The sequence below is a fragment of the Rosa chinensis genome, chromosome 1 (genome assembly GCF_002994745.2).
Source record: "Rosa chinensis cultivar Old Blush chromosome 1, RchiOBHm-V2, whole genome shotgun sequence".
In the NCBI taxonomy this organism is placed as follows: domain Eukaryota; kingdom Viridiplantae; phylum Streptophyta; class Magnoliopsida; order Rosales; family Rosaceae; genus Rosa; species Rosa chinensis.
Window position 1 is genome coordinate 23,827,593 of NC_037088.1, and position 23,592 is coordinate 23,851,184.

The 23,592-nt window shown below is 40.5% G+C and overlaps 1 protein-coding gene across 4 annotated transcripts; it reads right to left on the minus strand.

Annotated features, from left to right (window-relative positions):
- Window positions 1-6,807: 6,807 nt before the first annotated feature.
- LOC112190273 lies at window positions 6,808-10,218 on the minus strand. Of its 4 annotated transcripts, none has more exons than XM_024329719.2 (5): window positions 10,064-10,218; window positions 9,278-9,553; window positions 8,961-9,172; window positions 8,195-8,465; window positions 6,808-7,343 (listed from the first exon to the last, which is right to left on the minus strand). In XM_024329719.2, exons 2-5 carry the CDS (start codon window positions 9,536-9,538, stop codon window positions 7,047-7,049), a joined length of 1,041 nt encoding a protein of 346 aa, XP_024185487.1. In that variant the 5' UTR covers window positions 9,539-9,553; window positions 10,064-10,218; the 3' UTR covers window positions 6,808-7,046. The 4 variants fall into 4 exon arrangements, with proteins under 4 accessions (XP_024185487.1, XP_024185495.1, XP_024185483.1 ...); XM_024329727.2 differs by lacking the exon at window positions 10,064-10,218 and adding an exon at window positions 9,784-9,967; XM_024329715.2 differs by lacking the exon at window positions 10,064-10,218 and adding an exon at window positions 9,637-9,777.
- Window positions 10,219-23,592: the final 13,374 nt, after the last annotated feature.

Sequence of the window (23,592 nt, forward strand, 5' to 3'; positions counted from 1 at the left end):
GTGATTCTTGAGGGCTTTTGAATCCCATAGGACGTTGATGCTTCTCCCAAAGCGGCTTGGGACGATTTCACTTGTGGAGGACGAATTGAAGCTTTGAAATTCTAGGGTTCATTGAATTTCAGATGTTGCGAGGTAAATTCCGGCCAAACGGCTATGATTTAGACTTTGTTTTAGTTATGAAAGTTTAAATTGGAGTTGAGATGAAGAACTTTGGTGTTGGGAGTTTTGTCAAATTCCGACTTTGGTTCGGCGGCCATGCCGCCACTGTGGTGGTGTTTTCCGGCGGTTTCCGGCCACCTCAGGGATAGTTTCTGTTCCTAAGTTTGATCTACTCGTCGATACGAGCATTTCGATATATTGTTTGTAATTTTTGGAGATCGTATGATCATGTTAGGGTTTTTACGGTTTCGGACCGTTCGATGTTTCGATCCTTGAGGATTCGAGCTTCCGATTGACTTGTAGTTTTGGCATAGTGATCGTAGAAGTATTCCGGAGACATTGGGTGGTCTCGGATGTGGTTTCGCCTCAATTGGCGTCACTTTGGGGATTTTAGTTCAAAACAGGGGTTTCAGACTTAAATCGTTTGTGAATTGTTACTAAGTGGAAACTAGGGCTGGGCGTTTTGACCCGAAAACCCGAAAAACAGGACCGGACCGCAGGGTTTGGGCGGGGCTTTGCGGAAAAAAAAGATGAAAAATTGAGGCCCGGACCGTTTGTGAATAAAACGGGCCAGTCCCGGGCCTGGTATCCCTAATGCCTAAAAGCCCGGATAACAGCCCGTATAAGCCCATAGTCCCATTACTGCCATATGTCCCTCTGTGATAGGTCATTTATTTGAGTATACCGTGAAATTGACCACACGTGAACACAACCCCCACTTACCTAAACGACCTTATCTCTCTCACTCTCCGCCTCAAACCCTCATCCCTCTCACTCTCTGTCGAACCCTCACCTCTCTCACTCTCCGCCTCAAACCCTCATCCCTCTCACTCTCTGTCGAACCCTCATCTCTCTCACTCTCCGCCTCAAACCCTCATCCCTCTCACTCTCTAAGTCTTTGTCGAACCCTCATCTCTCTCACTCTCCACCTCAAACCCTTATCCCTCTCACTCTCTCTCGAACCCTCATCTCTCTCACTCTCCGCCTCAAACCCTTATCCCTCTCACTCTCTCTCGAACCCTCATCTCTCTCACTCTCTACCTCTCTTTTCTTCGAACCCTAATTTTAGATTTCTAATCCCAATTTCAATTTCAGATTTCCAATCCCTTTTTCCAACATTTCAGGTATACTTAGTTTTTAGTTTTGAATGGGTTTTGATGGATTGATGTTTTGATGGGTGTCAGCGGTATCGGCGGAGCCGCTGTCATCTTGGAGCATCGTCTGAGGTCCGGGGAAGCTCAGCTCATTGGGTTGGTTGCATTGAGAAGTTTGGAGTGGGTGGAATGTGGAGGTGATCAATAACAGGTCAAGGTTGCTTCGTTCTGTGTTGTGAAGTGAAGGCAGTAAACTCAAGGTTCGTTCTTGTTCGAAATGGCCACTTCTGGGAATCAGTTGGTGCCGGCGAATCCATCCACTGAGGGCGGTGCGACGACTGGTGGCGGTGCCACGACTGGTGGAGGTGAGACGGCTTCCAGCCAGGCGGAGACAACAAAGAGAAAGAGGGAGGATTCGAGTAGGACTCGAAACAGCAGTTGCCGATCTAATGTTTGGGAGCATTTTGAGAAGTTTGATGAACCACTTACTAGTTCGGAACAGGATGGGAAGGAGGATGTAGTCGGACATTGCAGCAAAGCGAGATGTAAGTATTGTGATACTGTGTTTAAAGCTAATTCATCTTTCAATGGTACTTCAACTCTTAGACGTCATATAGAGAATGTGTGCAAAAAATATCCTGGTAGATTAGATTTGGAGGAAGGACAGAAGGTGTTGACTAGTGATGGGAGTACCAATTCTGTAGTGATGAGACAGTGGAGTCCAGAAGCTTGTACAGAGGCCTGTGTAGTGATGATAGTTATGGATGAATTACCTTTTAGTCAGGTAGAAAAGGAGGGATTTAAGTACTTTTGTTCGGTTTCCATTCCTCGGTGGGAAATCCCTAGCAGAAGGGTCATTGTGAAGAAATTCTTAGCGATGTATGATGCCAAAAAAGAGGAGCTTAGGGCTGAGTTGTGCAAACACAGAGTGTGTCTGACCACCGATACATGGACATCAATACAGAATGTCAATTACATGGTGGTGACAGCGCATTTTATAGATGGAGGTTGGAATTTGCACAAAAGGATACTGAACTTCTGCTGCATTCCCAATCATTCGGGTGTCACCATTGGGAAGATTTTAGAAACGTGCTTGGTGCAGTGGAAGATAGATAAAGTATTGACCATTTCGGTTGATAATGCTGCTGCCAACAAACATGCAGTGGAGTATGTTCGGAAGAAGATGTTGAATTGGACAAGTCCCCCGGTTTTGGGAGGGAAGCATCTACATGTGAGGTGCTTGGCTCACATTTTGAACCTCGTAGTTAGATCCGGCTTGTCTATTATGGACAAGTCGGTTGATTCAATTAGAAATGCAGTGAGGTATGTGAGGTCTTCTTCTTCTAGGCTCGATGAATTCAAGTTGTGTGTTGAGAAGGAAATTTTGGATACCAACAGAGTTTGCATTCTTGATGTTCCGACTAGGTGGAACTCCACATTTCTAATGTTGGACACAGCAATTGCATTGAAAAAGGCATTTGTTCGGTTAGGTGAAGAGAATGTGCATCAATATAATGGATATTTCGATGAAGAAGATGTGATAGATGAAGATTTAGAAGTGGTGGAGGAAGTGAAGTCCAAAACTAGTAGGAAGAGGGTCGGACCACCTAATGATGACGATTGGGAAAGGGCTGCCATTTTCTGCCAGTTTTTACTAGTTTTCTACGACGTTACATTGAGGATAAGTGCAACTTTGAAGCCTACTGCCCATTCAGCTTTCCATGACATTGTGGCAATAGAGGGTGAGATTGATGGACTGTGGCAACCTGGAATGGCTTATGAGAATGAAACAGCAGCGTTGATGGGTCGGATGGCAGTGAGGATGAAGAATAAGTTTCAAAAGTATTTTGGCAACATCGATGATGTCAATCAGCTTCTTTTGGTTGCCTTAGTTCTTGATCCTAGGTATAAACTTCGAAATTTCACTCATATTTGCAAGACGGAGTTGGGCATGGATGATGGTGAAGCTAAAGAGAGGGAAGCAAAGGTCAAAGATCTGCTAGTAGCCTTGACTGATACATATGCAGCTTCAATGAATTCAGCCTCAAACCAAAACCAAAAGGAGAACGTCACCAATGGATCGAGGCATTCTGGTACGAGAGGTGCTAGTGGCAAGATGGCCGCAATGATGGATAATTGGGCGAAAGAACTTGAGAACAGCGATGAAATTGTGGTGGAGTGTGCAGTTGATCGATACATTATTGATCCCTTCGAGAGGCCTAAAGTGGGGGAATCCTCTGAGATTTTAACTTGGTGGAAGCACAGTGGATCGAAATATCCCAACTTGCAAGCTGTGGCAAAAAATGTGCTAGCCATTCAAGTCTCCACAGTAACTTCCGAGTCATGCTTTAGCACAGGCAAGCGAGTAATCGATCCACACAGGAGTTCCTTAACTCCTAGGAGTGTTGAAGCCCTTATATGCTTGCAAAATTGGCTTAAGAGTCCGGGAATAATGGGTCTAGAATATGTTCCAACCATCGAGGAGGTGCTACTCTATGAAGACATTGAGAAAGGTCAGTTTTTAATTATTCAACTACTGATGTTCATTATCTACACAACGTATTCAGTTGGTAACCGTTTGTATTTCTTTTAACTTGCTAAATATCAAGACAAAGCCTCAACTCAGGCACCGTCTACAAATACTGCTGCGAAGCCTCCAAAATCTGCAAAGTCTACTTCTAAAGGTGTGATTTTGTATTCGTGTTCTTTTGTTACTGATTTGGACATTTGGTTACTGATGGTGATAATTCGTGTTCTTTTGTTACTCATTTGGACATTTGGTTACTGATAGTTATAGTGTAAATGTGGTGTGATTTTGTTACTAATTTGGTGTGAGTGTGCTACTGTTAATCTACTCAAATTGATTTGGTTACTGATGGTGATAACTAATGTGTAAATGTGGTGTGATTTTGTTACTGATTTGGTGTGTAACTTGCAGTTCAGAAAATCAGAAAATAGCTTATGTGTGATGCTAGTTGCTGCCTACTGCCATGCTGGTTTTGAAGTTGGCGTGGCTATTTGGAGATGGAGCTTAACTGCAATTTGGAGATGAGGTTGTTATTTGTTAAGTTTGGTTTGGTTGGAACTCGGAACAATGGAACATTTGTTATGTTTGGAGTTTGTTTGGTTCTGATGTTGGTTGGCAGTGTGATTTGTTAAGTTGAATGTGATTGTGATTTGTTGGTTGGCAGTGTGCTGTTGATACCAAGGCAGTGTGATTTGTGATTTGTTAACAATTGTTATTTGTTGGTTGGTAGTGTGCTGTTGATATCAAGGTAGTGTGATTTGTGATTTGTTATCAATTGTTAAGTTGGTTGGCAGTGTGATTTGTTAAGTTGAATGTGATTGTGATGGCTTAAGCTGAATGTGATTGTTACTTTGTTAGCAGAAGTGTGATTTGTTAGCAGAAGTGTGATGGCTTAAGTTGAATGTGATTGTTAGCAGAAATTCATAGTTTTTCCAGAAATTCATAGTTTTTCCAGAAATACATAGTTTTTCCAGAAATTCATAGTTGGGCCCGAAAAGCCTGAAGGACCGGCCCGTTTGTTAACGGTCCGGGCCTTTCCGGTCCCTGGATGTTGAAAACTCAATATGGGCCCGGCCCGAATTGTTCGGGCTCGGTCTCGGGCCCAGTGAAATACCAAACGGGCTCGGCCCGTGCCCAGGCCTAGTGGAAAACAATTGTGATTAGGTACTTGACGAAGTATTCTTGGACGATCATTTTGTGGATTGGCTGCTTTGTTATGTATTGAAGACGCAACAGGAGTTTCGAGGTGAGTAATCTCACGATGTTCATTCACGAACGGGTTTACCATATTGTCTTGGAGTTATGAGATTAACTGTGACTATAGTTGGTATTAGTGGCTTTTCTGTGTGGATGGATGACTATGTGTGTATATATATATATTATGGGATGTATATATATACATATATATTCATGTATTAGTGGCTTTGTGGATGAATCTTTGTGATGATTGTCATGTAAAGCTTGTGTAGAAATATCTAAGTGGCTTGTGTAGGAATATCTGTGTGATGAATCGATGACATTAGTATGATGAATCTTTGTGATGATTGTCATGTAAAGCTTGTGTAGAAATATCTGTGTAGCTTGTGTAGGGATGTTTGTGTGATGATTGCTATCTGTGTGATGACTAGCAATGAATCTATGTGATGATTGCTATCTATGTGATGACCGGCGATATCTGTGTGATGATTAGTTAGATGATCGCTATCTATGTGATGACCGGTGATATCTGTGTGATGATTAGTTGGATAATCGATATCTGTGTGATGATCAGTAGGATGATGGCAATCTGTGTGATGATCGATGAAATCTGTGTGATGATCAGTGTGATGACAGCTCGGTAGCAGAGTTGAATTGTTATTAAGTTAACAAAGATCGAGAGGACTGCTGTGATGGTTAGGGCTACCTACAGATGTCTGAGTGTAGGATTACTATGATTTGAATTGCTTGACTTAGTGTGACCTCCTGAACTAAATTATATGCAGGGGTTACCATGACTTGTTTTGAAATGTGATTGCCTTGTATTCTTCTTGATTTGATTGATTGATGGTTTGATTTATCTTGAAAACCATAGTGGTGACGATTGTGCTCTGTGTGAGGATATGAAGGTGATTCATTGTTTTCACCTTGATGTCATGTTGATGACAAGGTTTCCGGTGGGAAGGAAATGAGTGTGATCCTTGTGACTCACCGTTGTGCGTCAATGGATTTTTCAAACATTATCTAAGGAGGTTTTGTTTGATGGGGAATTTGTGTAATGAGATGCTAGGTTGAGAATCTGAGCGTGTAGTTTAGTCACGTGTTGACCTACGTAAGCATGAGATGGAAGAGTGAAGTAGATGACTGTAGGTGTGAGATGTATGCTTATCGTTGTTTAGGTTGGGGTGACTTGTGAAATGTGTTTTGCTTTGTGGTTTTGAGTTACTCATACGGGCTTGCAAAAGCTTACCAGGTTTGTTGTGTGGCAACCCGGTACACCATTTCAACGGTGTAGGGGTTATTTCTGCAGGTCAGGTTGATCGTGGTTGATGCTGAGGTAGCGTGCTTGCAGCTTAATGGTAAGAAGTCAATTTTGTGACTTTACCGTTATAAAGACTTCCGCTTGTGGTGAGCTCTGAGGATCATTTACGTTTTATTTTGTTGTTGACAATTTAATTCGTAAACTCGTGTGTTATGTGTCTCTGTGGAGCGAGTCATTATTGAAATTGTGGGTTCAGGGCATCAATATGTACTTGGGTTAAAAGGGATTAAGTTTCTAAGTATTTTGTATTGATGGCTGAACGTTTCACGCAGATATAATTATGGGGTTATATATCGATTTTATTGTGTATAAAATCAGTGGCGTGACAGTTGGTGAGAATAAAAATCTGTTGCTGGGGTAAGTGAGATAATTTTTATTCATTTTGGTGCTTTGGGTCAACAACCCCTAGGTAAATACATGTCTTCACGACTCCCAAATTTTTCGAACAGGGTCTCGAACATTATCACTGATTCAAGAGATTTTATACTATGAACTTATCCCCAAGTACGTTGACAGTAAACGAGATGCATATCCCTTGTTTCACCTTTCATGAGTATTCCTTGCACTTAATTTATCAAATCACACTCCCTTTATTTATTTATTTATTTTTTTTGAGAAGAACACTCCCTTTATTTAAACAATATTAACCAAATATTGGTTTTTGATTCTGTTCCGTTTCAAAAACAATTCAAAATTCTGAATGAAGGAAGCATGATTAGAAGAAGAGATGTCATGTATTAAGAATAGGCTACTTCTCCCCAGTCAGCATTGCCTTTAACATAGCTTCATTTATACCATCATCATATGCAAAGAAGTGCCCAGCACCTGGTAACTCATGGTAGTCAATCCATGGAAGCTTTCCCACAATAAAGCGTTGAAGTTCAACTGGAACAAGCCTATCTTCATCACCATGCCACAGATGGACGGACCCTTCATTGTTGGGAAATGGGTTCTCGATTTCCATAGGGTCAAACTCCCAACTCCCAAATCCAATCATCAGGTCACGATGGATCGACTCGTATACTCCTTGCTGCTTTCCGTGTGCCTGCAGCAAAAACAAATTAATAATATCGTCACAATCTGGTTGCAATAGATCTACTCTTTCACTATAATTTTAGTGCAGCGAAGAACATGGTACGGATAACATGAGTGAAGTCCTGCATCCATTTAGATAACTTGATACAAATGGATGAATATGTATGTATACATAAATTTTCGGTAAAACGTTCTTTGTCAGATTGACTGATTAATCAACATGAAGATACTTGCATGTATCAAACATTGAAGCAGATGACTTTCAAGATAAGGCATTAATTTTAACAATCTAAACTTACAAGTTATTTTTTACCTACCATATTGCTACTAGATATTAGTGCCAAGAATATTAACTTTTCAATGTACCCAGCTACTACATGTTATTATGTGTTACGCATTATGTAAATACCTACAGAAACCGCATATAACCTCTTGATTTAAAGCAACCAAGTCAGGAAGAACAATTTGAGCATTCATTTGAGTTGTCGACTCTGTTCTCTTCCATGCGAATGTAAGTTAAAGTTATATCACTATAACTAAGCAAATGCAATTAGATTATGCCTACAAATTAGTAGTATTAGAACAGTTGACGTGAGTACTTCCTCAATATCCGTACAGCTTTAACTAGTAGAGCTCTCCCAGCTAGGATAGCAACTGCTAATACAAACCCTTGTATGCTCAGGGGCTACAAACTGCGGTACAATAGTTACACACATATGCACTTATAAATTGTTAATGGAAATTGCATGGTATTGTAGATAAGTGCAGTAGTGTCTTACAAATCTAAAGATGCTTCAGGTTGTGTTATTCTTATTACGTGCTAATAAAAATCTGAAACATATACCAAATAATAAAACGTACCCTGTTAGTTTTTATGCCAGAAGCCTGGATCTTCCTGAATATTTCCAAGTCCTGACTGGAGAAAATCTCTGGTCTACGAACTATAGCGCTTGATGAAGGAAATAATTTCTGAGTGTTCCACCAGTATGTTAGCCATGGTATATGGTGAGCAACTCGAAGTGCCCATTGATCCCCGGGGGGTTGTTTATAGTAGGCATCTGTCGACAAGTTGGCAGGAAAGCCTGGCCACCAGTAGTTGACAACAGGAGCATACAGTGTAGCTCCAGCTAGCCTGTCAGGGTTGCAAACATCCAACTTTAGACAGATTCAATATTCAAGTAACATTTTGTATCCAACTTTAAATAAGAAACAACATCAAACACCTACTCTAAATGAAAGTCTAATTCTAGGAAAAGTAGTTCATGAGTTGCGCAGCCCTCTAGCAAGCATTATTATTTTCAAACTTTCTCTTGAAGGGTTCCATACTAATAGGTCTAACCAGCATTCTAATAGGTCCAACTAGAATTCCTGGAGATGATAAGTATGTTTGATAGACTAGAATGTGAGCATCATGCAGCATGATAGTTGTAATCAATGTAATTTCTGGATTTTCTTTTCTTTTTTTCTCTCCTCTTTCCTTCTTAATCACATACTATTTCTCTAAAGATTTCCATTTCATTCAAAGTATCTTGAGTTCTAGACAATTGCAAAGGAAAAAGCCCGTCAATCTGTAATCCCATATATAATTTTTATCTTGATATGTATGAGGCATGTACTGAAAGGTTACCTACGAGGGATGTACTGAAGACAGCTCCAGATAACCTGTCCGCCCATAGAATTTCCAACTACATAAAATTTGGATCCGAATCTGAGCTGGTCAGCAAGCTCTTCTATATCTAAAGCCAAACTCTTCACTGTTCGCTTAGGATCTGGATCACTTTCACCATAGCCTGGTCTGTCAAAAGACACAATGTGTACCCCTAACTCTTCGATAACTTCCTGAAAGAGATATCAAATATGAAGTCAAAATAAACCAACGTAACAACCTTTGGAACAAATTTTAAACTCAAATGGAGACTAGGAAATTAAGAAACAATCAAGTACTGGTGAGGTTTTGGTTGCAATCACTGCATCATGTCTGGAAGAACCAAAGCCATGAACAAAGATAATCTTATATCTGGCCACTTGTTTTGATACACCATGCTCCTTGTAGGCCAAATATCTTCCATCTCTTAGCTTTATTCTAGGAGCTGTGATGGGTGGGCCGCCGGGGGAACCGCAAATCTTCGGAGGAGGCGGTTGGGTGGCCTGATAAGCCCATGCCAACAATCCAACCAACAACAAAAATGCGACTCTCCTAAACATCCTGATTCCTTTCCCCTGACAAGCAGTACCATGCATATCTATCATCGACAAGTTATTGTTGAGATATACTACTCGACATTCAAAATTTCCAGAATTACCAGAAAACAGGACATTCCAAACAGTGAAGTAGGGGATAACACAGCAAAACCACTTGCAAATTAGAGAATGTTTTGGTTTCTCCAGCAGACAACAAATGTACGTAAAATTACTGAATAGTGAGCATCATCCAATAATAATTTCTATACCTTAGCAAATGAAGATTCTAACAGGAATTTTGTACGGATTAAAGTAATTTATAGGCTCTCTATGTAAACAATCAAATACAAGATAGATCAACAAATTCCTCCTACATTCTGTGCTCAGTTTTGCAACGAAATTAATGGTAGCAATACATGATTGCATTCATGACGAGTCCAAGAAATCAGTCACTATGCAGAAGCAAGCGTCGACCAATAATCATTTATAAGACAATGCATGATGTTTGGCTTAGAGAGAGAGAGAGAGAGAGAGAGAGAGAGAGAATACCGCCAAAGCTCACAAGCTGCTGTTTTGTTTTCGTGATGACTCGTGTGCTGCTCACATTCTCATTTATATGCTTATAGTTTTCATTGCAGCAGAAGTGCTATAAGTAACGATTCTGGTACACCGAACCCCTATTCTGGGGGGGGTCCTCAGCGATGGGCCGATAGGCCACCACCGGATGGTCCATCATGTTCTCACATCTGATGGACTCCCTTGCCCACCGGAGTTGCCTGAATGAGCTCTGAGCTCTTTTTGGTTTCTGAGTTCGATGCTTTCTTAGTTTCTTTGTGTAGAGAGCAGAATGAAGGAATGTTTAGTTTTTTATTTGATTTGGGCTGGGCAGCGCTAATTTTATATTAGCTAAATTGATTAAAAATTAAAAATATAGCTAGTTAGTTGTTCTGCTCCGGCAAAAGTAAAATTTCTAGATAAATTAATTTGAACGATGGAAGATTTGAGTTTTAATTAAATTCTCTCTTATTTCTAGCTAAATATAACTAGAGAATTTAGTAAAACTTAAATTTAAATTTTATTTACGTATTTTGTTGGAGTACAATTTCACCCTAAAATTAGTTTTTTTTTAGTAAATTACGTCAGTCTTTATTGAAATTGAAAGATTACAACGATACAGTGCCAAAAGGCATAAATAAATAAACTAAACAATGCGAAAAGAAAAGCTGCAAAAATAGCATCTGAAATACAAAGAATTAAAAATGCAAGAGCAGCAGTGTCGAAACGCAGCGCTGATTTTACACTACGGATTGCAGCCGTGTAATAAATAGAGTAGTTGGTGGTTTGACTACCCATGCAACTCTAACGCACAAATTGACCAAAACCAATTTCGCGCCCGAATGAAGGCACTCTCCCATCTAAAAATTGAAGCCGGTCAAGGGTGTCAGAACATAGCCATGTTGGCAGACGATCTTTCACGAACAAATACCATAAAACTGGGTCCCAATAAATCCAATACCAGTAATGAGCAGGCCACAGTCCATTCCAAATGTTGAACAACATCCAAACAAACAAAGTGGGCCGGAAACCAAGCCCAACAAAAAAATTGGGCCAAAAGCCAAACCCAACATTGAGTTGGGTCGAAGTCTATTCCCATGACCCACTCGGATCCCAAATCCGAATTTCTTGCCCGGTCCCAAACTCGATACTTGTGGTGCACCACCCAGTTTCACTGTAGGCAAGACAAATCCGGCACCACCGCTACCTCATTCGCATCTTCTCACAACCACTATGCTGCAACCAATTGAGATCCAAATGAAGGACCGCGTTCCCAGCCTTCCAAAACCACAGATACGGTGCCCCCCGAAGAGTGTCGCCACCGTAAATCGCAACACCATCACTGTCAGCCTAATGTCGACGCCAGTAGCCGACAGACACCAGTCTGTCCACCATAGCAGAACCTTCATCAGAACTTGTCCACACCAACAACGGGCACATCAAATCACCAGCCCCAATAAGAGGAAACAGAAAGAAGAAAAGCAGGCCAAGACCTATAGATTTATTAAATTTAACTTTCATTAATTTGGACATGTTGTTAGAAAGGTAAATTGTCTCAAGATCAATTAAATTACAAAATTAATTTAAAATAACTACTCTGTTGAAGATGCTTTAAATAAACTATCAATTCATTGACACATTCGCCAACGCACTTTTTTCTTTTAGCTTTTTTGTTTTTCAATTGAAAATAAGAGAAGTAGCTAAGTGGTGGGGATATTATACACTTCTATTTATATTTTGTTGTGAAATATAAAATTGGGAGAAAGTGTTTGGAGGCACAGAGAATTTTTTTTTTTATTCATTATATAGAGGTATGTTTAAGAATAGAGGATTCGAGAGAGATTGATGAGAGAATTGTGTGTTTCATTATTGAGAATAGGAGCCCTATATATAGGGATGTTTCTATTTGAGAATACGGAACGGGAACTAAGTATGGATCATGATGGGGGGAGAGAGAGAGAGAGACAAGCATGTATAGTGGTTCACCTTGCCCTTGAGGCAAGGCTACGTCCACTTAGAGATTCCACTGGTAGTGAGGCCAAGTAGCCTTTGATAGTGATACAAGTTGGGGATCATGGATCCCTCTCTCTCTAAGAAAGGGAGGAATTCCCTTTATAGCTAAAGAAAGTCTCATTCTATTCTACATTTCCGATGTCAGACAATAATACATATATTGCTTCTCTTGAAGCCTCTTGGAGGGCATGGGAGGGTGGCCTCCCTACAAGGTACCGGTCGACCTCCACCATGGAAGGGTAGCTCGGGTGTCGGTCTATCGGATGAATGCTATAGGCGGGGCTAGCCATGCCGCGGGGCCCACCTATGAGGTCGTTGCTTATGCTTGGCGGTATGTATTATAGGCGGTATGTACAAGTCCCCCAAGTCCCCGAGTAAGGTTGGGGAGTTTAAATATGATGCCGCCAAGTATGAGTAACGACCTTGTTGAACGCTATACCCATACTAGTCCCCCAACTCCGTAAGCAAGAAGGGACTCTACTGGTAGGTTGGTGCCACGGGGCCCTCATCAAGCTAGTACCTGCAAATAAGATAAGAGTGTACAAAAAGCATATTGATTGCGCTAGGGCAATCTAAGTGACATTTGAGTCAAATGCATCAAGGTGCATGAATGTTTATATGAGATGCATGTTACACATTGTGTGTATGCACATATTATGTGATGTTAATGTACGATGCATAAGTCGAAAATGTATGTGGTTGTGATAGGATACAAAGTGCATATGATGCAAAGATGTGTGATGAACACGATGACACATAATGATATGTAAATGTTGTATGCACATGATACATATGTGTTAGGATCGGGAGTGTTATTACTTGCCGAGTCCCCTAAGTCACGTAGTTAGTAAAACAAGAATTCGGACTTAGATTATGTTCGACGATGCCGGTGAGGCTGAGAATATATGAAGCTCCAGTATCGAAGTATCTATTTGTCATACTAGCGAGACTATGGCAAGACCATGATAGTCCCCCGAGTATGAATGTGTATGAATTGCGCTCGCTCATATTGAGCGAGTGGTAGGTTGTGTGAGTTCTATCCTATGGTCTTATTAATGGGATGTAAAAGAAATTTAATTGTTGCGATCAACAATAGGCGAAAAATTTCAATATTTCCATTAATAGACCATAGCACGAAAAGTATGAGCATGAAGCTTAATGATAGTCCCAGTCGGGTACTATCTCCACTTGTGATAAGTGGTATGAATAAGTCCCCCAAGTGTAGAGAACGCTCGGGAGGTGAAATGACTGAAAAGAAAGGGATTGGACCTTGGCTTACCCGTTGGATGTATCTCGCTCGGAGCAAGGATAATAATGCAAGAGACTAGACCTTGGCTTATGTAAGGGAGCTACCCTTTAATTATCCAGTTGGGATACCTCGCTCGAGTAGAGGATTTATGAGGGCATGTAGGCCTTGTGTACAACGACTTTGGTACCTGTTGGGGTATTGTATATGCGTCGGCCTCCAGTACCCATTGGAGGGCCCGGTCTTTGGTACCAGGCTAGGTAGTGAGAGGGCTTGGCGCCTCTGGTACCAGATAGGGTAGAGTGAGGGCTTTAGTATCGTGACCTGGTGGGATCACATGAGGGCTTGAGCCTCGTACCCGATGGGGTAGAATGACTTGCACCCGATGGGGTAGAGTGAGGGCTTTAGCCTCCTTAACTCAATGAGATTGAATGAGGGCATGTAGGCCTCCTTGACCCGGTGGCATGGCCCCAAGTAGAATGATGGCTTGAACTTCTGAACCCTGTTGGGGTACCTCGCCCGATTAGAGAGGATTTATGCAAGGATATGACCTTGACTTACCCCTTGGGGGTACCGCGCTCGGAGCGAGGATTTTAAGTGCCACATGTTACACTGATTGAGTGCCGCATGTATGCATGTAGTAATTTTAATTGGATTGCAATTAAATTAACGTATGACATTAATACATAGGCATAATAGATACACTACTACAAAAAGGTCATCAGACGACGGTGGATTTGTGTTGTGTGATGACCAAGCTCACCGTGGTTTAAGTGAGTGTTGTGTGATTGAAACATCAGACAACGGTGATTTCACCGTTGTGTGATAGTACTTTGCTCAACAGAATACTAGTTTCCGTTGTGTGAATTCTGCGCAGGCATGTGCCTGACATGGCATGCGCAGGGATGCTGCGGCACAATCAGACAACAGAAAAGGAAATTTGCCATTGTCTGAAATTCATAACACACAACAGATATAACTCATTCTTTGTTGTCTAAGATTCATAACACACAACGGATATAACTCATTCCTTGTTGTCTGAGACTAATAACAGACAACGGATATAACTCATTCTTTGTTGTCTGAGACTAATAACAGACAACAGATATAACTTAATATTTGTTGTCTGAGGTAAGTAACACACAACTGAAGTAAAATTATCTCCCTTGTACGTTGATTACTCAGACAACAGAGATGATTTGATTTCTGTTGTGTGATATTAATCTCAGACAACAGAATTTGTTTTCTTTTGTTGTTGGTTGTTAGTTCACACAACAAATTCTTTGTATCAACCATTGTGTGAGCAATGTAAGGTTTATTGTTTGAGCTTGGTTCTCACAACATTATTTGGAGCTGTTGTTTGTTCATTATGTAATTCATACTTGGAATCTCTTTCCAAAAATAATGCTCCATATTACCATATAAAACCACACTAATCCATATCATTCAAGTAGCATTTTTCAAACATCCAAACATTCAAGTTACTAGATAATATACCAAACAAGAAAGCATTCCTAGCTGCTACCTACACACGAATCAAAAGCAACCCTAGCTATTCCTAGCTGCTGGCTAGACCCATGAATCAAACTTGGTAGCTCACATGCTGAAAGGAGGTAATCCACAGTACTTGCTTCTTAAGCTCTAAGATCCCACTCCAACTCATTTATGTTGCTTTTTGAGCTTTGGATTATTACAGCATAGGAGGTATCCTTGGTTATGGTTCTGATGTCTTCCATCCCAGTGCTCACTCTCATATACCGGCATAGTCTTTGTGTCATATGAAAAAGGACTAGGAATAACTCTGCAAGTTGGACAACTCAAATGAGTTATCGAATTAGTGTGTGCTATAAAAAAAAAACAAATCAGAGAGAACACAAAGACATAATCAAAGAGAACACAAAGAACCAATAAGTAAATAGAGGTATACAAACTCTCTGTTTTCCCCCCAGAAAGATTTAATCTTTGAAAACCTAAACTGAAGCAAGTATAGTGACTAGTCTGTACAGAAAGTACAATCAGTAAGCACGGCATCCACATGAATGATGAAAGTTATATCTTTAATGATGTAAAAAGTGGGCAATCATCATGCATATAAACTATTTTATGATGTACTCTTCAAAAAATTGACAACTAATGGAATAAAATATCTCAAAATCCACAATCAACTAGATATAAACAAAGTGAAATTTACCATACCGCCTCTTTGGAAATTACTGCTAGTTTGCCTGGCTTAACCCCCTACTTGGCAAACTCCCGAGCTGCATATCCCTATAGTATTTGGAAATCAAACAATAAATCATTCCACAGTGATCAAGGCTTTCACAACACTAACTATCCAAAGTGAAAACAACTTTCTGGTACGTGCTCGTATCATCAACTCTCACAATTAACCTAATTTCTGAACTAGAACAACCATAGCAGCACACATTGGCCTTAAGAATGACAAGTGTTAAAAATTTCATTGTTGAAATACATAAATCTATGTATAGTTATCTAGGAAGATAACTATACTTATTGAACTTGCCTAAACTTTATTGCTCGCAACATGGAGGAGTGCGATGAGTACCACATGCTGCTTACACAAATATTTTTTGAAATAGACAATTTGGACCTAAGAAAGTATTGACAGAAAACTGGAACTTTCAGCAACATAAAATAAAACCAGTCCTTTTGACACAAATAACTAAATAAGAAGAGAGTATATATACCGTGCGATATAAGTGACAATATTACTTGTTGTTCCTGCATGAAGTCAACAAACAAATAAATTAATTTAAGAGAAAAAGATGATGAAGTGAAGGATATAAATACAAACGTATATATCATATGAAGACATACCACTGCGCAGCACGCAACCAATATCAAACCAGCTGCATAATGCGATGGCAAATTCAAAAGCTTGCTCACAAAATACCCTGATAAAAGCATCACCTGAAACAAGTTGAAGATGATAATAAGTTGAAGATGACAGGAGTCATTTAAGCCAAAAATTCAGATATAAACTATTAAACTAATAAACTGAATAATCATTCTGATTATATACAATAACTTATCCAATTAAAAAAATATAAAAAATGAATCACACTTGCAATTCTTGTACTCATTTAAGCTAGACAAGGCAAATTAGGTAGCGCCATGGCAACAACAACTCACATATCTGATTTGAAACAAGGCATACCTGCTCAATTCAAAAGAATAATTCTTAACATTTACAATCATTGCAATCTTTGATACCCATCGAATAATTGTTTATCAAACTTTGATATATCAAAAGCTTCGAGTAAATGTTAAGATTGGAATCTTTGCAATCTTAACACATGTTAACATTTACAATACCCACCTACAAATCTTAAAACTTTGATAAACAATTATTGGATTTCTACACTAAAAAGCACCATATAATCACTTAACCTTGACAGAGAGTTAAAGCTTACATCGATGGTTTGCTATTTGAGATGGGAGGCAAGGAGCTATTCCTGGGTCTGAGCAGTCATGGCCATATATGCACAATTGTGGAGTTAAAAAGGGAGAGCTAGTGAGAGATTGCATCGTCTTGCTGAATGTATACAGGAAAAAATTTGGACAAACAAGGGGAGGGAAAATTGCCGCCTATGTCTACATATGTTTGATTTGAGTGAAACTTTGCCGCGCTCTGCAACCAAGTTCCATGATCAGACAACAGATCTTTAACAATCTGTTGTACAAATTTGTGCATCTTGCACAAGGTACAAGGTACACCTAGTAGGATTTTTCGAACTTCATACAACATTCAATCACACAACGGATAAGAAAAAACTATTGTGTGTAGAGTTCAAATTCCATATTGGTGAGCTTGTTCTGAGAGGGAATTATGAGTTCAGAATGGAGGGAAATCAGCTTCCCATTTACACAACAGAAACGTCTTAACTCAGTTGTGTGATATCTTCCTAATTTTTTCTTTCAATTTGCTTACATTCACACAACAAAAACAGAATTGTACCATTGTCTGACAGAGTTTGTGTTAACACACAATAGCGGATGTCTATTCCGTTGTGTGATGAGTGTTATGTGTTTCGATTTTTGTAGTAGTGATATGATATCGAAATTATCAAATATCGTAGGCATGCTTAGATTATAGTAATCGTTATTTGAAGCATGTAAACCATTGCATTAGCTCAAATTTGAAAGTGTAAATGAGAACTTATCTTTTGTTGATTGGAGAAGTTGAAAATTAGGATTGACCTGGCCCGAATACTAAATCATGTTGGAGTTGTCCAAGCATCACGCTCCTTGTCGGCTAGCGAGTGCCGGTAGTTCGTTTGACCTTGTTTGTATAGGCAAGTCGTCCGTTTGGCAAGTGTACCTCCTCAAAAGTAAAAAGTGATTAGCAACTCATTCATATGATTTAATTGTCTAATTACAAATGATTTGTTTGTGTGCAGATTAATAGGAGAGCATAAGTAGCATGCAATAGGCACGAAAGTTATTATGTGATAGACGAATTATGAATTCGTTCAGAAGTGTGTGAATGATATGCACACTAGAATGAATATATCAATTCTCTCACCCAAAAGTACAATGTATACGTGAGTAAACGATATACGATGAAGATTGTGCATGGTACCTATGTGAAAACAATTAAACTCATGTGCAACACATGATAGTGGTTTAGTTTAAAATTAATGAGATATAGACCTCTATGATAAGTCTCTACATACTAGCAAGAAAGAAAAAATATATGCACCATACCTGAAGAGAATGTGGGAGTTGCACCATGTGAAAACAATTAAACTCATGTGCAACACATGATGGTGGTTTAGTTTAAAATTAATGAGATATAGACCTCTATGATAAGTCTCTGCATACTAGCAAGAAAGAAAAAATATATGCACCATACCTGAAGAGAACACTATCATGTGTTGCACATGAGTTTAATTGTTTTCACATGGTGCAGCTCCCACGTTCTCTTCAGGTATGGTGCATATATTTTTTCTTTCTTGCTAGTACGCAGAGACTTATCATAGAGGTCTATATCTCATTAATTTTAAACTAAACCACCATCATATGTTGCACATGAGTTTAATTGTTTTCACATGGTGCAGCTCCCACGTTCTCTTCAAGTATGGTGCATATATTTTTTCTTTCTTGCTAGTACGCAGAGACTTATCATAGAGGTCTATATCTCATTAATTTTAAACTAAACCACCGTGTGAGCAATGCAACTCCCACGTGGTGAGGAATAAATGTAACACATACATGCATGGCATGTACCCGAGCTAGCAAATAGTAGCCATTTGTAATCATATCTTTATATGATTGCAAAGCATGCATATAAAAGCCTTTGGGAAGTGTACATGAGACATACATGATCACCTAGGAAGATCAGATAGCAGTAATTTAAAGTCAAATAAGTTGAGAGAAAGAAAAAAAAAAATCTATGTGTAACGCAGGGGTATGCTAGTTAATTTCAAAGTGTGTAATGTCAACAAATTAACCAGCCAAGGCCATGCAGTCAATAGAGAGACATGCAAAAATTATAATAAATAGGGCAATGATATAGGGCCTCAATGAGGCCGAAGATTTGTGGCCTCAAATCCTAGGTGTCATGCCATGTAAGTAAATACAAATTTTATTTTCAATTCCACATAATAAATCTTGTCACGTCATACTATTGTAACACAAATTTTACCCTTTTATATTTCATTCTAGATGTTAGGGGATGAATCAATTACATTGATGAATTAAATTAGGTGACAAAAAAAAGATAAGCTATTAATTATGTATTAATTTAAGAGATATGTCTACAAATTCTTTGACAAATATTTTTCTTCATTTAATTAAATTCTTTCCTATAATTTTTCTTTCCAAATAGCATCAATATAGTCAAGAAATAGGCATTAACTTTTCTTTTCAAATATTGATTAATTTCATCCAAAAAAATAGCATTAATAAATTGAATTTGAAAAATACGTATGTCTAGTGGCATAGTCTCCCCTTCATAAATGGGAGATTGTGAGTTTGACTCACGAAATGTTATTTACCTGATCAAAAAAAAAATGTAAGAAAAAATTCTAGCCATTAATTATCATCTACAAATCTAAACATAAGGGAAAAAACAATAATAAACTCAAATATAACGTGCAAACCCGCTACATAAAGAGAGAAAAATGAACAAAAGAATATATATAATCATATGAATATGTATTTTTCACATTATATTTTCAAAATTTACAGGAACCCAATAAAGGTTAAATTCATATACATATGTTATGCAAATATATTGATCGAGTGTACGTGCAAATTTATTGACTGAATTACATGAATTTTTTTCTATTCTTGATTGAAGAAAAAAATTGTTGTTTAAATCTAAGCATGAGTGTAATGAAAAGAAAAAAATCAAAATAATAAAAAAACCAAAATAATTTTTTTTAGAAGAAAGCTAAAATAACTTCTTTTTTAGAAGAAAGCTAAAATAACTTCTTTTTTTTTTTTTTTTGAAGAGAAGCCAAAATAACTTAGATTCATTAGATTTTGGAAGGATAATATGGTATTTTTCTCAAGAATTACATGTCATGATTTGACAAATTGGTGATGTGTATAGGTGACATGGCATGACACCTAAGATTGAGGCCACAAATCTTAGGCCTCATTGAGGCCACAAATCATTTGTCTAATAAATATTGCATTATGTGTCGTTGCTCTGTGTAACAAGTATGCTGGCTTGGTAAGATAGAGCAAAATAATTGTATATGAAGGACTTAGCTTAATGGATGCCGGAGGATTCTCCTTGGTATGAATCCAGGTGAGAGGTGTGGTTAGTGACTCGGTGGCTAGTTCTTGCAAACACAGCACTGCTGCCTAGAGTAGGTACCCGGGTGCTCAGAGCAAATATATAATTTTTTTTTTCCGATTGCTGAAATGAGTGATTGAGCCATGGCTAGACCGGACGAGTTTGAGTGATACCGATGGGTTGATGAGCCATGTCAGCGGGGCTCGTAGAGATTTGTCGTAAGTGGTTCCCAGATAGAGTAAAAGACTTGCACCGATGGGTACCGGATAGTATGTGAGAATTTGAACTCGGAAGAGAGCTGTGTACATGTGTTGGTTCCCAGATGGTGACAAGTTTTGTTGAAAGACCCGTCCCGGAAGGTTTGGTTGTGCTTGCTCAGGGGTGACCAATGTTATCCGAGGAAATGAGTTGGATTCGACCCGGACGGGGCTGCGTGGAAGCTTGCTCTAATAGTTTATGATGGGTGGTGCACTGGTATGCTGAAATGAACAGAAACCCATAGCGAGGAGTGTCTCTGAGTCCCAGAGAGTAGTTGGTGAAGGAGGCTAGTAGGTGCCCGTGCTGGTACTTATCTCTGGGTTGGGTCCCCGAGAGATAACGTTCCGGGTTGGGTCCGACTTGACCTGGATGTGGAAGTGGTATCGGTAAGAGTCACTGAGAAGTACTAGATTTTATTGCTGAGACACAGGGAGATAAGGTCGATGGGTGTTGCCTCAGAGAGTGGAGTTGCTCCTGTGGAGTGGAGGTGTCACCGGGAGCTAGGAAAAAAATGGAGCTCGGTGGATGTCCTGGTTTACCGAGAGTTTTTGCTGCTGGGAGATGAGTCATCGGAATGGTGATGATGATACCGGTAGGTTGGGTGTCCAGAGCAGGATCACTCTCTTTTCTAATTTTTTTTTTTGAACGGTGAATGTAACCGAGTGATTTGATTGCCACCGAGTGAATTGCTAGTTCAAGATCAAGTAGCCGAAATCATAGAGGAATATCGAGCTCACACCTTTGGAAAACTAACAAGGGTTGCTAGTGAGATGCCCGGAGGTGAAGCTCCGGGTATTGAGAGCAGATATATTGGCAATGGGTACCAGAGGCTTTCTTCTGGTAGCAGTTTGCTGTGGTGTGGTGTAGGCGAGATGTGAGGTTCACGGAGATGAAGAAATTTCTGGGGAGTTCACCGGGATTCGTCATATGTGGTTCCCGGATAGAGACCCATTTGACCATGCTGTGGTTGTAACTTGAGGTGTTGATCGATCCGGCTGGAGGGTTTTGTCATGACATGATCTGTTAATGTTAGTGACCGAGGGGTCTAATTAACGATAAATAAAGATGGAGAGAGAGAGACACATGAGAAGTATAGTGGTTCGTCTCCGCCTTAGCGGGAGACTACGTCCACTTGAATATTGTACTATGTGTGTTTAGGCCTTGCGGCCCAAGGAGTTTACAAAGTGTGTAATGGGATGATATGGAATGAATTGAGTTGTGGGAGGAGGCATTCCTTTTATAGGTGAAGGAATGCTTCTCCTTTACATGGTTTTCGATGTGGGACAAGCAACCACCATTTCTAGTCTAAAAATCCTAGTTGTGAGGGCATTTTGGCAAGGCTGGGAAGGTGGCTTCCCGGCGACATTTTTGCTGCTTCCGGATACCTTAGCGTAGCTTGAACATAGGGCTACAAGATGCAAGTAGCGGTTGGATCCCATGAGGGTGTTGTTTATGCTTGGTGAGGTAGCAAACTATCTATGCATAGTTGAAAGGTATCTACAAGTCCCCGAAGTCCCGAGTAAGAGGAGCTTCTTGGGTAGGGAGTTATAATCATGAAGTCATCAAGCATAAACAATGTCCGAGAGGCGCCTAGCCCCTACAAGTCCCCGAACTCCTTAAGTAAGAAGGGACTCGTTTAACCTGCACAATGAGACAAAAAATGCGCATATGTAGAATGCCTGTTGTATTGGGTAACGTATGTGAGTTGCATTGATATACATTGGCATATATGAATGTACGAGGTGCATGATACATATGGATGTATACATGTGAATGGCGCCAAGTATGATCGATTATGACGTATAGACTCGAGAACGCATATGGTTGTGTGAGCAAAAGGATTGCATATGATAAATGCGTAATGCGCACGAAAACAAACGAGGTTGAGTACGCTCAGTGTAAGTTGCATGAGTACCATGAAGGCAAGAGTTTGTAATTCGTGAAGGATGAATATGCGAACACTTGTGTTTGTTTGGTTGTCGCTTGAATTAATGGATGGTAGAAAAATTCAATGTTCCATTAATGTGTAGTGTGCGGAAGAGACATGAGTGTAAAGCTTGGGAATGCCGGAAGGCAAGAGAGTGAAAACTCGGGGGTGCAGGGAAGGCGTGAGTGGAAAATTAGGGGTTGCTGGGAAGGCATGAGCGGGAAGCTCGAGGGTTGCTAGAAAGGCATGAGCGAAAAGCTCGATGGTTGCAGGGAAGGCATGAGCGGGAAGCTCGAGGGTTGCCGGGAAGGATTGAGCGGAAGCTCGAGGGTTGCCGGGAAGGATTGAGCGGAAGCTCGGGGTTGCTGAGAAGGCATGAGCGGGAAGCTTAGGGGTGCGGCGAAGGAGTGAGTGGAAGCTCGATGGTGCCGCAAAGGCGTGAGAGGAAGCTCATGAGTGGGAAGCTCAGGGGTGAGCAGAAGCTCGGGGTTGCCGCGAAGGCGTGAGCGGAAGCTTGTGAGAGGGAAGCTCGGGCTTGCTGTGAAGGCATGAGCAGGAAGCTCAGGGGTGCCGCGAAGGCGTGAGTGGGAAGCTCATGAGCGGGAACTCGGGGTTGCCGCTAAGGCTTGAGCGGAAGCTCGTGAGTGGGAAGCTTGGGGTTGCTGCGAAGGCGTGAGCGGGAAGCTAGGGGTTGCCACGAAGGCGTGAGCAGGAAGTTCGGGGGTACCGCAAAGGCTTGAGCGGGAAGCTTGTGAGCTGGAACTCGACGTTGTCACGAAGGCGTGAGAGGAAGCTCATGAGCGGGAAGCTTGGGGGTGCCGCGACGGAGTGAGCGGGAGACTCAGGGGTGCCGCGAAGGTAAGAGCGTGAAAGCTCGGTGGTGATGCCCTGAGGCGCACACATAATCGTTGCTAATTATGCTGGGTTGTATGTATAAGTCCTCGAAGTCCCCAGTCAAGGAGGGTGTTCTTGCGGGGTTGATACTAAAGCGTGGCTTTGTGCCGTATATCAAGCATAATTAGTGCAAGTGCGTCGTCCATCTAGAATTGGTCTGAGCAAGCGCTTATGCCCTTTCGGGTGGGCCCCTGATAGGCCCTCCAAGGAGTCCCCAACTCCTAGCTATAGACCTCCGTATGGTCGGAAATTTTTTGATGAGGGGAGCTGCGTATAAGCAGTAGGCGTTAGATAACGAACCTAATCTTTGATACCCAAGCGTTGGGGGTTAACTGCAGGATCAATGGCTGCCGTGGGCTTCGTTAACTGTCCCTTTGCTCTTTTCTGAAGGAGAAAAAGCTTGACTGCAATGCCGC